Genomic DNA, 14,570 nt, shown 5'->3' on the forward strand with positions numbered 1-14,570 from the left:
ACTGTCTTTGGCCATGGCAATGTTTTCTCTAGCACCTGCCATGCTGTCCTTTGATCTCCCTGGAAAGCTCCTTATCAGTTTCCCTCCCTGGCTTCAGTTATTGCTTCCACCTCTCCTTTTTTTTTTCCCATTCTCTAACGATGTCTGCAAACATTTAATCACAAGTTTTCCCATTTTCTCCCTCTCATGTTTGTCAGCTGCTCAGCCTTACTCCTCATTATCTGGCCAGTGCAGTGCCGTAGCTGTGGGGGTATTATTATTTTTTTTTAAAAAAGGCAAGCAGTTGTTATTTGTTTATATTCTAGGAAGGCTGTGATAACATTCTTTTTTCATGCATTTCTGGCTTTTCCATTCTGAAATTCCTCCCAGATTTGGGAGTATCTCAGAGACAGTAAGTGATGTGTGCACTGGGATTTTTGTCTGTGCCGTGCATGCTGTGGGATTTTGCTATTGCGACTTGGAAGCTGGGGTGGGAATTATCTTCATGATCTGGGGATGGCATTGGGAGTTATGTTCCCAGTCTGGCTTTGCTTTGCCTTGGAGGTGCTTATATGGTATAGGAGGGGTTATCAGGTGAATCTGGGGGTGTGTTTAACAGTAATCTCTACATCTCCTGTAGACTGTCCTGACTCTGGATGATGATACATTGAGATGAGTGACTAGCAGTCTGTGGGCAGGTCCAGACTAGAGCTTTAAATCGATTTTAAGAGCTCTAAATCGATTTAAAGCTGTAACCGTCCACACTACAGAGTGCATAAAATCGATTTTAAGGGTCCCTAAAATCGATTTTGGAACTCCATCTAAACGAGAGGAGTAACCCCAAAATCGATTTCTTAAAATCGATTTTATGATAGTGTGGACGGACATCGAAGTTAATGGCCTCCGGGACGTATCCCACAGTGCTCTAGTGGCCGCTCTACACAGGTAAAGGTACTCTTCTGCTGGCCAGGTAAACAGGAAAAGCCCCGGGAACTTTGAAATTCCATTTCCTGCTTGCACAGCGTGGTTTGCTCTCGCGTTCCCCGGACCACCCAGCAAACCGCAGGGAAGGAGACCTGCTTGTTCGGGGAACGCGAGAGCAAACCGGGAAAGGAGACCAGCTTCGCCGCGGTTTGCTCTCGCGTTCCCCGAACCACCCAGCAAACCGCAGGGAAGGAGACCTGCTTGTTCGGGGAACGCAGAGCAAACCGGGGAAGGAGACCAGCTTCGCCGCGGTTTGCTCTCGCGTTCCCCGGACCACCCAGCAAACCGCAGGGAAGGAGACCTGCTTGTTCGGGGAACGCGAGAGCAAACCGGGGAAGGAGACCAGCTTCGCAGCGGTTTGCTCTCGCGTTCCCCGGACACCCCTGCAAACCGCAGGGAAGGAGACCTGCTTGCTCGGGGTTCGGGGAACACGAGAGCAAACCGGGGAAGGAGACCAGCTTCGCCGCGGTTTGCTCTCGCGTTCCCCGGACCCCCCTGCAAACAGCAGGGAAGGAGACCTGCTTGTTCGGGGAACGCAGAGCAAACCGGGGAAGGAGACCAGCTTCGCCGCGGTTTGCTCTCGCGTTCCCTGGACCCCCCTGCAAACAGCAGGGAAGGAGACCTGCTTGTTCGGGGAACGCAGAGCAAACCGGGGAAGGAGACCAGCTTCGCCGCGGTTTGCTCTCGCGTTCCCCGGACCCCCCTGCAAACAGCAGGGAAAGAGACCTGCTTGCTCGGGGTTCGGGGAACGCGAGAGCAAACCGGGGAAGGAGACCTGCTTGTTCGGGGAACGCAGAGCAAACCGGGGAAGGAGACCAGCTTCGCCGCGGTTTGCTCTCGCGTTCCCCGGACCCCCCTGCAAACAGCAGGGAAAGAGACCTGCTTGCTCGGGGTTCGGGGAACGCGAGAGCAAACCGGGGAAGGAGACCTGCTTGTTCGGGGAACGCGAGAGCAAACCGGGAAAGGAGACCAGCTTCGCCGCGGTTTGCTCTCGCGTTCCCCGAACCACCCAGCGCGAACTGACTGTGTGCCGTTTACAGGAAGGGGGGGGGTGAAGCTGTACCCAGAACCACCCAGGACGGGGACTTTGATCCCATCATGCACTGGGCTAGTAACCCATAATTCCAAAGGGCAGGGACCCGTGCAGGAACTGTGGGATAGGTACCCAGAGTGCAACGCTCAAGCAAAAGATGGACGGCAGGGAAAATGGACGCTCAACATCGATGTAAGTACCTCTAGTGTGGATGCACAAAATCGATTTTATAAAACCTGCTTTATAAAATCGATTTTAAGCACATCGATTTTAGGCTGTAGTCTGGACGTGGGCTGTGACTGGCTTTATTCAAAAAGGGCATACCAGCAAAATACGCTGTGAAATGATTCACCAAGATGGTTGGTCCTCCCCCTCAGAAGTGGAAAGGAGTCATGAACTATACTGGAGGGAAAGGCTGTGCGGCTATTCCTCATATTCTCCTAACAAAAAACAAGCAATTTCTTAGCCTTAAATTTTGCTTTATATCCCCTGCAGACATGTTGAAAGTGCAGAGAAAAATAGACAGGGTCCTGCAATGATTACCTGAAGCATTCACTGATACCAGTCTGTAAGCATGCATGTTACCAGGACATTTACAGAAGAGCTGTACTCTTTGTGGCTTTGCAGGCATGCAATGTCCATGTCTACTCATGTAAAATGAGAACACCAACCAAACTTCTTTTCCTGTAACCAATTTCTGAATAAACTTTACATTTCACACAAAATAATGTTTTCCTTATTCGAAACTCTTATGGGAGCGCATGGAGTAGAGACTGCAGTTGTGTCATCTTGCTGGCCACCATCTTGCAGTGGTGAACGCATTTTATTTTTGGTTGTGTATGGTTTTGGGGGGCCCATCCACCAGGCACAACAGCTGAGGGAAGGGGCAGGGGGAATAGATACATGTGCACATGCCTTTCTCAGCATCGGCCTGAGAATAGTTGGTAGTTGGGGCTTTAGCATGAGACAAGACCAGTTGTCCAGTTGGAGCAGCCATCACTTTGGAAAGGGGTACCAGTGGGGGAGGAAGAGAGGTGGGAGAAGGGACAGCATGGGCTGAGGGAGGGAGGGACATTGGGGCTTAGAAAGTTTTTGAGCTGGCATTCACCTGCAATGGCTGCAGCCATGGGGCACCCAGAACAGAAGCTAGCATGACAGCATATTATAATAATAATAATTAATAAAACTTAAATAGTAAAATCATTTAAAAAATTAAAATATACATGTCGAGGTTCCCTCCATAGGATCAGCCTCCTTCGTCCTGGTTTGGGTTGCTGCAGGGCAGGAATCAGTCTTCAGCCTGGCTAGCAGCAGGGTCCTGAGTCCCAACAGATCAGCGTTTCCAAGGAGATCTCTTCACTGGCCTCCTTGTGCTCATGAATCTTGCTGGTCATCCGTGGGGAGGGGTGTGTGTGGAGTGAGACTGCAGCCAGCAGCTTTCACACGCTGCCTGAGGTAGGTGGTCCTGTAGTTTGATAAAATCCTGTCCAGCTCCTCAAAAAATTGGCAGGTTACATGTCCCCTACTACATGTTTTCCTGCTGTCCCTCATTTTAATATAGGTGCTTCTGAGCAGTTTTCTTTTTATCCAGCACCATTTGGAATCTCAGTCATGGCCCCTAGCAGACATCGGCCTATCAGTAACTACAAAAAGGTCTTTATGGTAGTGGCTGGCCACAAAAGCTTGCTGCCCCAACAATTCTCCCCAGAAGGCAATGAGACCCAGAGTCTCGGTGAGGCTTCAAGCAACTGCTCAAAGCACATTATAAGGCTTCTGAAGTATTGCTGGTATTATGATTAAACAGGAATCCAGGAGCAAATAGACAAAATCTGACTATGCACCAGCTTATAAATGGGGGAGAGGACAGCCGGGGATAATTTGGCTCCAGAGCAGGAGAGGAGGCACAGGTAAACCAATAAGTCAGTAACCGTCACATGCAAAGCAGTGTAGGATAGCCACTGGAAGACTGCCAAAGTAATTCGCAGCAACATTGTGTGCACACAAACAATAGTCACTTTGAAACAAAGGTTTGCACTTGAAACTGGACTCCAGAGTTTGCGATAAATGCAGAGTTAGTACACTACAATGACTTACGTTGTGTATACGAAAGCATTTTCAAAGTGGATTAATTTGAAAAGTTCCAATTAAACCAGCCTTGTACACAAACCCAACATCACCATGACCGCTTCTTTTCAAAGTGTAAGGGTGTATTCTCCATCATTCTCAACCTTCGTCTACTGTTGATATCACTTACATACTTCTTGAAACTAGAACTGGGCAAAATGTTTTTGTTGAAATTTTTTCTTCCACAAAAATTGGCTTTAAAATCCAAATGGAATTTTTTAAAATTCTAAACTTTAAAATTCTCCACCGTTGTGGATGAAATACCAGAAAATCAAAAATAAGTTTTGTTAAAAAATGTTGGCTTTCCTGTTTCAAAAAATCTGAAAGAGTTACTGAAAACATTTCAAACACTAGATATTTTGGGGGGGGGAAGGATTCAATTTTCTACTGAAAAAACTAGAATAAATTGTGCAAAATTTGGCATTTTTTTGGCCAGCTCACCTTGACACCACTTGGGCTTCTAGGTCTCTGTCCTTTCCTGAGTCATCATCTGTTTTGCTCTCTGATCCCTTGGCATTATATTCATTATTTCCTTCCCTCTTTTGGTACTCCCCAGGGCTTTTCCCTTGTTGTCCTCTTTCCCACTGATGACATCATCTACTCCTCTAACCTTCCAATACCTTTATAATGATACTTTTCTCCTCTGACCTCTCCCATTTAGTCCATGTTCACAGTTTCTTATCTCTCGCTGACAGCTCCTCATAAATATGGTGCCATTGTCTTTCCCACTAAACATAGCAAAAACAACTCAGCATTCCCCCCCTCCCCCACTACAGCTTCCACCATTGCTACTCTGTAGAGGAGCTGCATCAATGGTAGACCAAAGTTGAAGAACTGCTAAAAATTCTCACAATTCTCAGTGACTATGTCTTTTAAAAAATTTCTTTACAGCTATATATGTTATTGGTAATAAACACTAATGAGAGTTCTGATTCTGTTGGCATCTTTTCTTTGAAATTAACTGTAATCTCAAAAGCTTTTATTTTGGTAGTTGTAATGTTCTATTAAAAACTCAGCTCTGAAGCCATAAGGACATCATCATCAAATGGAACTTCTTAAATACATTACAGTAAATAAGATAAAATATTTTTTGCCCAAGTTACCAAAGTTACCATATTAACCAATGGCGACCTCACAAAGGAAGAGACATCAAGGACAGGAAAGGTATCCACAACATTTACTGAATTTAACATATGGAAATCAATGATATCCAGCATCAGAACAAAACTGAGGATTTTCAGCTCAGAGATAGCTGTATGTTAGCAATGAGACTATGAGAGCTGGAGATCTACCAAAACATTTAGACAGAAAACCAGACACCTTCAAAAATAAGTGCCTACAAAAGATTCTATGCATTGGTTGGAAAACCTTCATCACCAACAAAGAGATCCAAAAAATAACCAACCAGCAGCTCATTTCCACCAGAATCAGAAGGAAGCATTGGGGAATGTATTTTGGATACCAACACAAGACTCCCATATGAAGCTTCAAGTGGAAACAAACGGACATGAGCAAATGAGGGCGCTAAAGGGAAACTTTATGAAGAATCCTTAGCATGGAGAGCAGAGAAGTCGATCTCTACCCCTTAAAGCGGATGGAAGCAGCAGCAGCAAAGAATAAGCTAATTTCTGCTCAGTGCACCAACATTGGCACAGGAAAAATGTAACGTCAAATTAACTTACCAAACTTGAGATACAATGTACCAAACAAACCTGGGCATGCAATGTACTGTTAGAATCAGCTACCCATCAGAATTACCTATCTTGCTGTTACAGAGCATGCTCAAGCAATCTGAAGTCCCAACAGAGTCATGTTTAGATCCTGTTTTGCAACCAGAAAAGGTTGCAGCCAGGGTGGAGAAGATCATGCATTACAAAGAATCCACTCAGTTTAGCTATGCACATCGAACCCAAAACCCTATCAATCACTGGGGCCTTGTCCAGAAAATGTTTAACCCACACCCCACACATGTAACCCATATGCTTATATTGCAATTGTGTTTTGTTTTGTTTTTCGTAAGTCCAAAGAAAGAGAGAAGAATTGGGAAGGAGAAATTGATTTCAGTTAGGATACTATGGCCCACATCCTCAAAGGTCTTTAGGCTCCTACCTTCCATGGAAGTTCGGGGGCGGGGGGATTTAGGGGTAGTTAAAGTAAACGGGGGGGGGGGGATCAGCTCATTCGAACGGAGGAATATCTCATCCCTCAGAATAAGCTACCCTAGCAGAAAGTTGGGAGTAGCAGCTTAGTAGGGAAACAAAAGCTGATTTGTCGAGTCCAGATTTAAAGATGAGTTTGGCCAGAGGGAAAACACAGAAATTGCTCTTCCTGCCCCAAACGACGTGGCTCTAAACCGCAGTAACTTTCCCCAGCTGTCATTTACCCGACAGACAGCAAGTACCGTGTGCTACTCTCCTCCCTCCACGGCAGCCAGCTCTCGACGGACCCCCGACAGACACCTCAGGGCCCCACACCCCGCGCGCACCTGCTACCGCCCCACGCCGGGCAAGGAGAGCCCTCCCTCGCCCTGCCCGGGTTGGCTGCTGGGCTGAGCGCCTCCAGCCCCTCCCGCGGGCTGGCCGGGAATGTCCTCGCGAGCGCGGTGACCCCTCCACCGCCGCTGCCGGACTCTGACCTTGTACCGGGGAAGGCACCATGGCTTCCAGGCTGCTGCTCCGCGTCCTCCAGCGCGCCCTGCCCGGCGGCGGGCGGGCCGCAGCCCCCGCCAGAGCCATGAGCGCCGGGGGTGCGTACAGCCTGGGGGCGTGTGAGGGCTGGTAGGGGGTGTGTAGGGGGCGGGGGGTAGGTGCGTGGGGCGTGTGGGGGCTGGTAGGGGGTGTGTAGGGGTGGGGGTAGGTGGCTGGGGCGTGTGAGGGTGTGTAGGGGGCAGGGGGTAGGTGTGTGGGGAGTGTGAGGGCTGGTGGGGGGTGTGTAGGGGTGGGGGTAGGTGGCTGGGGCGTGTGAGGGTGTGTAGGGGGCGGGGGGTAGGTGCGTGGGGCGTGTGGGGGCTGGTAGGGGGTGTGTAGGGGTGGGGGTAGGTGACTGGGGCGTGTGAGGGTGTGTAGGGGGCAGGGGGTAGGTGCGTGGGGCGTGTGAGGGCTGGTGGGGGGTGTGTAGGGGTGGGAGTAGGTGGCTGGGGCGTGTGAGGGTGTGTAGGGGGCAGGGGGTAGGTGTGTGGGGAGTGTGAGGGTTGGTAGGGGGTGCATAGGGGGCAGGCAGGCCAGGTGCATAGGGGCATGTGAGGTCTGGTAGGGGGCCCGTAGGGGGCAGAGGGTAGGTGCGTGGGGCATGTGAGGGCTGGTAGGGGGTGTGTAGGGGGCGGGGGTAGGTGCATGGGGCATGTGAGGGCTGGTAGGAGGAAGGGAGGTAGGTACATGGGGTGTGTGAGGGCTGCTAGGGGGTGTGTAGGGGCAGCAGGATAAGTTCATGGGGCGTGTAAGGGCTGGTAGGGTGGGCAATATAGGGGCATGTGAGGGCTGGTCAGGGTTATAGGAGTGGGCCAGGCAGAATGGGGGCAGGGGAGTGATGGCTGGGAAGGTGGAGTGAGTGAGCGAGTGTGGGTGACCAAGAGATGAGATGCTGAGGGCAAGGAATAAGGTGTCAGCCCCTTATGTATGTGTAGAGGATGAACAATCTTGGCAAAAGAAAGAAATTCCTCCACCACAGTTGTAGTCAAGTAGTTGGGGGCACTGAATCTATATTGGGACTCATAAAATAAGTCTTTTCATCCAGTGCTTTAGGAATTTGGCTTTATGTTTATTGCCATTCAGCCAAGCCCGAGGAGCCCTGAAAGCCCATCATACACACAAGTAACATTAAGTTATATTCCTTGTATTTGGAGTGCCTCGGTGGCCGAGTGAGAGCTCATTGTGCTGCCATCAAAGGATAAGGGTTCAAATCCAGTTACTAATTTATAAACTGTCACACAGATGATTTAAGCTGGAAAAGGGGTTAAAACCATAAAGCAAACAAATCAAAACAAAAATCAACAGACATCCTCTCTAGGGACATGTCTTCATTTGGGATTTTACACTGGTGTAGTTGGGGCAAAAATCCTTAATGTGTAGGCAAACCTTAGTTAAATTAGGAGACATGGAGTGAAAATGGAAATATATCAGTGCTAGGAATTTTCCCACTTTTAGGGCTACTTGATGCACATTAGAAGCCAAATTGTTCTTCTATCACATTGTTGGAGTATCAACAAGAATCCTGCTTAAACTTTATGTGTGTGGCTGCTTCTACTAATGATTAACAGACAGAATCTATCTAGGAGTAGGATGCTTTCAACAAGAGGCCCTTTACTCTGGAACTCTCTCTTGGTCCAACAATACATAAGGCTCCAATCCTGCAAGCTGCTCCATGCAGGTGTGCCCTTAGGTTTGTCTTGAGTCACACTGCCTACACACAGGTGCAGGAGTCTGCCTGCATGAATCAGTTTGCAGATCTGTAGGCCTTAGTTGTGGACCTCTAAAGCGCTGTGCAAGATCCATCTATTCACATGGGATTTTCACAGGGGGATACTGGGAGGAATTTAAAGTTTGGAGTTTTACAAAGGGCGGAGGGAGAAGGTGAGTGTTTTAGTGGCCAATTTGTAACTGTGTTGTTTTCAATCATTGTAAAAGAACAATACTTCAGTGTAGGAGGATAGTTCATTAGCTGACGGTGTGGAGCAAATATGTATAAATTTGTGGATGACACCAAGCTGGGAGGAATTGCAAGCACTTTGGAGAACAGTATTAGATTTCAAAATGATCGTGATAAATTAGAAAACTTGTCTGAAATTAATATGATGAAATTCAATACAGACAAGTGTAGTATACTGCTCTTAGGCAGAAAAAAATCAAATGCACAAATACAAAATGGGGAATAATTGGATCAGCAGCAGTACTGAAGAAAAGGATCTGGGGTTTATAATGGATTACAAATTGAATATGAGTTAATACTGTTGTGAAAAGGGCAAATGTCATTCTGGGCTGCATTGACAGATGTTATATGTAAAACACAGTAGGTAGTTCTACTGTACTCAGCACTGGTGAGAGACCTCACCTGGATTACTCTGTCCAGTTTTGGGTGCCACGCTTCACAAAAGATGTGGACAAATTGGAGTGTCCAGAGGAAGGCAACAAAAATGATTAGAGGTTAACAAAACATGATCTATGAAGTATAGTTGAAAGAATGGGGCATGTTTAATCTAAAGAGATGGCTGAAGAAGGAGATACACCAAGGGTTGTTATAAAGTTATCTGAAGACAACAATGATCAATTGTTCTCCATGTCCACAACAAAGTAATCAGCTTAATTTGCAGCAAGCAAGATTTAGGTTAGATATTAGGAGAAACTTTCTAACTATAAGGATAGTTAAGCACTAGAACAGGGAGGTTTTTAAGAAGATGTTAGACAAGCATCTGTCAATAGGTATACTTAATCCTGCCTCTTCCTGGGGAGATGAATCTTGAAGTCACTTGCAGCCCTGCATTTCTGTAATTCTATGATTGGCCTCTGTGACTGCTACAAAAGGTGCCAGCTGTGGTGGTGGTTTCTATTAGATGTGCAGTTGTCCACTAGGGACGGGACTGATGCTACCTTAAATGTTAACTTTTGGACACTATTAGCCAAGGCTGAAACTTACTTTTTCATTAGAACAGGTGACAAAAAGTGAAAGTGTCTGAACTGGTGCATGATCTCATTTGTGGAAGCAGTCATTGTGAGGGGATTCTATATGGCAAGGGCTGTAGCCTGTAATGCCCTAATTTGATAGCTTTGAACTATCCCTTTGTTAGACCCGAAGAGGCCCCAGGCAATGTGAAAAGAACCACTGCCCAAAAAACAGTCAGATGGAGTGGCTGTAATCTAACATCTAATGTGGGGGCCAGATTATCTCAAATTCACCTCTGGCAGGGTTCTCATACCTTTCTCCAAAAGCATCTAGTACTGATTACTATTGGAGACAGGATACAGGACTAGATGGACCTCTGTCTGATCCTTACGATAATTCCTATGTAATGTCTTATTTCAATCAAAAATGCTTTGCAACTAAAAATTGAATGGACATTTATTTACGATGCTGTCCAGGACATGGGTTTAATGGTTTGCTTCAGTCATTATCTGAATCTGAATTTTGGATAAATAAATAGGAATAAAATACAGAAGTATTCTATTCTTATTTAGGTATTCCCAGTGATGAGGAACAGGCAACTGGACTTGAACGGAAAACTCTAGAGGCTATGAAAAAAGGACAGGTAAGTTTAATATTGAATAATTCATATTCAGACAAAATGAAAAGCATTACATTAGAGTTAAGGTTGTAAATATGTCAGTAACTTGAAGGAGGAAAATGCTGAATAGAATATTTTAATTAAAAACAAACCAAAGTCTGTAAGGCAAGACTTGCACCCTGTAAGTATGAAAAAATTTGGGAAATGCAGAAATAAGGTCCCTTAAACCCTAACTTTGCATTCTTACCTCCTTACAGGGAGGCTGTGAAGCATAATTAAATATACATTTGAGATTCTTGTATGAAAAGTTCAATATAACTGCAAAGTACCATTTTCTATTGAGGAAGCAGACCTGGAGAGTCTAAAGCCCTGATTCTGCAGCTGGATCCACGTGGGCGACCACATGTCCACATGGAGGGCTCTGTGTTGGTCAGTGATACACACATGCAGCTCCAGTTGCAGGATTGGGACCTAAATGAACTATCTGGCTCTGGATTAGGTATGAGACTAAGTGTTACACCTGTGTTTCAAACCTAGATTGATCACTCTTTATGTGGCCTTGGACGATTCCCTTAACTCTCACTGTGCCTGTTTTATGGTCTTTAATATTTGCCTCTCACAGGGATGTTTGAGGCATCATCAATGTTTTAAAGCACTTACAGAACCTAGGATGAAGGTTGTTTTATAGAAAATAAGCATTTATAAAGCCACCATGTGTGGCGGAGCAGCAAACAGAACTTAGAAGTTCCTTGCTCCTACTCCTCCATGAAATTCCCTGGAACACACTACCTCTCCACATATTTCTTCTCCCTGCTAACTCCCTCCCCACACAAACATACTATTTCTGTAGAGGTCCTCCTTCTCTCTCCCAAGCTGGTGATTCTTAAAGTGCTTTAGGAAGTTGGCATCTAGCTAGTGGCTATACTAAGGCTTGTAAAGAATGCACAAACTGCTTTTAAGAACCGCACCTGTTCAGAGCGCAGTGCAGGATTGGGCCCCTAAATAATGAGCTCCACCCTTCGATCTATTTGAAGATGGACCAACAGAAAAAGACACACGAAGTTTCTAGAGTAAGCTGGGTTTAATGTGTGATGAGCCAAAGCACCCTCACAGAAGTAAAAGTAACCGTTTACAAAAAGAGAGAGAGAAAATCTCTTTTGAAAAAACTCTCTCCAATACTTCATGTCTCTCAGGTTTCTCAGAATATTGCACATGGAAGTTCAGGCAGATTAGCCTTTATTGGCTGTCAGGAGGGGGAAATCAAAATAATCATGTATTGGAGTACTGTATTCAACCCTGACTAGGGAGAAACTAGTGTGCCTTCATAAAAATGGACTCTAAATAGCACATAGCACCCCTGTGCTTTAGGCAGCTAGTATGCTGTCATGAGTTCAGCATCTATTTTTAGTGGCACAAAAGCTGCCACTAATAGTTGATACTCTAAACTGATTCTTGCATGTGAACTGACACCCTGCACAGTAACTTCAACATATTAACTCTCTCCCACTTGACAAATCAGTATCTAACACAGTAAGGTTTGACATCCCTCATCTTCCCTTCTATTAGTTTCATGTACTTGTATGCTGGTATTCTAAAGATGATCTATCTGTGTTTGGCTGATAGAACAGCAGCAATTTAATTACCTTTATTATATACATGTTATATTTTATATATATGCGACACAATCTTTGATACTACTGGTTAACAATGTTCTTAGTCTAGTAACTGAGATTGATGTTTTGTTCTTTTCTCAAGGATCCATATAGCATATTCAAACCCAAGGGATATGCAGGAACTAGAGAGGATCCTCATATTGTTCCATCCGTCAACAAGAAGAGGCTAGTAGGCTGTATCTGTATGTATCAGAACAACTTTGTATGTTCTTTTAGGTCACATACTATCTAATGTTATAAAACATGAATTGTTTTATAGAAGGTTTTTGTTTTAATACATCTACATTAATACTTCAAAAATTCACACTCAAAATTGATCCTCTTTTCTCTATGGGTATTCAGTCATATCTGCCTGTTTTAGTGACAAAAATACATTCTCATTTTTTTAATGCTTTTGCTAACATGGTAGAGTGAATATAGCTAAGAGGGCGTGAGCTGGCTTCTATTCCTTCTTGTGTATCAAAGAAGTTCTGCTTTCAGAATTGGGTAACACCTTTGCAACCATCTTGAAGGAAAGAGGGTTGAAACAAGTACCACCGAGCACACCATCTAAAAACAATAGGGGTTATGTGTAAGTTAAGGCAAAACTTGGACTGTAGAATTTATGTATCATCGCCTGGGAGAAATCATGTTGAGTTAGCAGTTAGGAGCATGTTTACTTAGAAGTTGAGATATGACAACCTGCAATGTCATTTTTAATCATAAAAGAGCACTTATTTGGGGCTAGTTATCCATAAGGAGAGTCAAAGCACAGGCATAAACAACTAGTGTGTTTCAGGCATTACACTAAATTGAGGTTGAAAAACTAGTAAGTGAACAGTAGAATTCACTGCAAATAATGTGGGAGTGGCAGTTGCAATATGATGCTAGCAAAGGAATTTCCATAGTTAAGGAAAGTTGCTTGCTAGACTTGGAACTTAATCACTGCAGTGGTGTATATGAAGGGCTGAAGACGTCTACCAGTACCAGACACAAATCAGCAAGGATGTATTGTAATGGTCAGCTTACAAAGTGGAAATTACTATAACTAGTGTCTGAGGCATGACTGAATGAAAACCAAGATACCCTATTCTATTTCCAGCTATGAAAATGGTCCCACTTTGAATAGGGGTTACGGTCTCAAAAGATTATAGAAATCATGGTGGTCATGTTACTTTTACTGATTCCTTAAAAGCATATTTTTCAGTAAGACAACAAAAGTAGCCTGAGGTCATTCTAGGGGTACAACTGTACTATCTGAGTTCTCTGGTGCCTGCCCAGTGCAAGATTAAGCATTTTAAGATGTATATACATTTTCCCAAAAGCTAGTTTTTTTCCCCCGTGAGAGTGACCACTATGCACTTATTCAGCCACAAGTAAGCCTTAAAGTTCATCACCTGTTGTTTCACCCCCTAAAAAATCCAATACAGTGCACATTAAATATAAACTAGTAGTGATGGAAATTGCCATTGACATGAGAAAGGAATGTGCTCACTTTCTATGTTGATTCAGTTATTGAATCCTTCACTGAAACTTTAAGATGCCCACTGGGTTAAGAATTCTAGCCCACAGGGGACTGTAGAATGCATATGTGACAGAAGACTTGAATCTGACAAATCAAAAGAGGCATGAACATTTAATTTTGTTTTTCCTTTCTCACACCAGGTGAGGAGGACAACTCTGCTGTCATTTGGTTCTGGCTGCATGCAGGAGAAAGCCAACGTTGCCCATCATGTGGTGCTCACTACAAGCTTGTCCATCATGATGTCCCACATTGAAAATCTATGTTGTTTAACTGAACCAAAGTGGATTTCACTGTGTCTAAACTGCACAAATATGATGTGCACTTAAATCTGCATGCAAAATATTTACTACCTTCATATTTGGTTTCTATTGGATTTCATTAAAAATTCCAATCTTATTGTTTTACTCTAAGTTAATTAAAACTAAATGCACAACACTGCAGAAATGTGTCATGGATTATCATCCTTCATAAAGCTGAGGAGAGTTTAGGAAGAAGTGTTCTAATAGTACTGGTTAATAAATGTGGGCTGGTTTTCTTTTTCCCCACCTCTAAGAAAATTCCTTAGTTTTATGACTAAAGCCCTACCAAGTTCACAGCCATGAAAAAACATATCATGGACTCTGAAAAATCTGGTCTCCCCTGTGAAATCTGGTCTTTAGAGTACTTTTACCCTGTACTATATCTGGCATGGCACAGGATTGTCATACTTACGTCTATGCTGCTGGTGACAGTGGTGCTGCCTTCAAAGCTGGGCATCCAGCCAGCAGCTGCTACTCTGAATGCAAAGCTCTGAAGGCAGCAAAGTAAGGAAGACACCCCCACCCCCACCCCCACCCAACAGCTTTGTTACCCCATGTTGGGTCAGAACCCCCACTTTAAGAAATGCTGAATCTTAAGGACGTTACATGTTTATATTTTGTTGTTTTTAAATACATATTTGTGGCTTGTTACAACACCATGAAATTTAACTTTTAAATATCTGAAACCTTGCAATTCAGGATTTTTAAAATGCTATGATCGTGAAATTTACAAAAATGGACTGTGAATTTGATAGGGCCC

General features: G+C 44.6%; 1 protein-coding gene and 1 long non-coding RNA gene across 2 annotated transcripts in view; one reads left to right on the forward strand and one right to left on the reverse strand.

The window, feature by feature from the left end:
- LOC127053510 (uncharacterized) overlaps positions 1 to 6,837 on the reverse strand; it is a 54,607-nt gene extending 47,770 nt beyond the window's left edge. The window contains exons 1-2 of the long non-coding RNA XR_007775068.1: positions 6,756 to 6,837; positions 3,220 to 3,461 (exon numbers count right to left, since the gene is read on the reverse strand). This is a non-coding gene — a long non-coding RNA (uncharacterized LOC127053510). The remainder of the gene's footprint in view (positions 1 to 3,219; positions 3,462 to 6,755) is intronic.
- On the forward strand, positions 6,774 to 13,907 carry LOC127053507 (cytochrome c oxidase subunit 5B, mitochondrial-like). Its single transcript, XM_050958349.1, has 4 exons — positions 6,774 to 6,866; positions 10,288 to 10,358; positions 12,090 to 12,189; positions 13,652 to 13,907. Exons 1-4 carry the CDS (start codon positions 6,776 to 6,778, stop codon positions 13,762 to 13,764), a joined length of 375 nt encoding a protein of 124 aa, XP_050814306.1. The 5' UTR covers positions 6,774 to 6,775; the 3' UTR covers positions 13,765 to 13,907.
- The last annotated feature ends 663 nt before the right edge of the window (positions 13,908 to 14,570 follow it).

Source organism: Gopherus flavomarginatus, chromosome 6 (assembly GCF_025201925.1).
Source record: "Gopherus flavomarginatus isolate rGopFla2 chromosome 6, rGopFla2.mat.asm, whole genome shotgun sequence".
Taxonomy (NCBI): domain Eukaryota; kingdom Metazoa; phylum Chordata; order Testudines; family Testudinidae; genus Gopherus; species Gopherus flavomarginatus.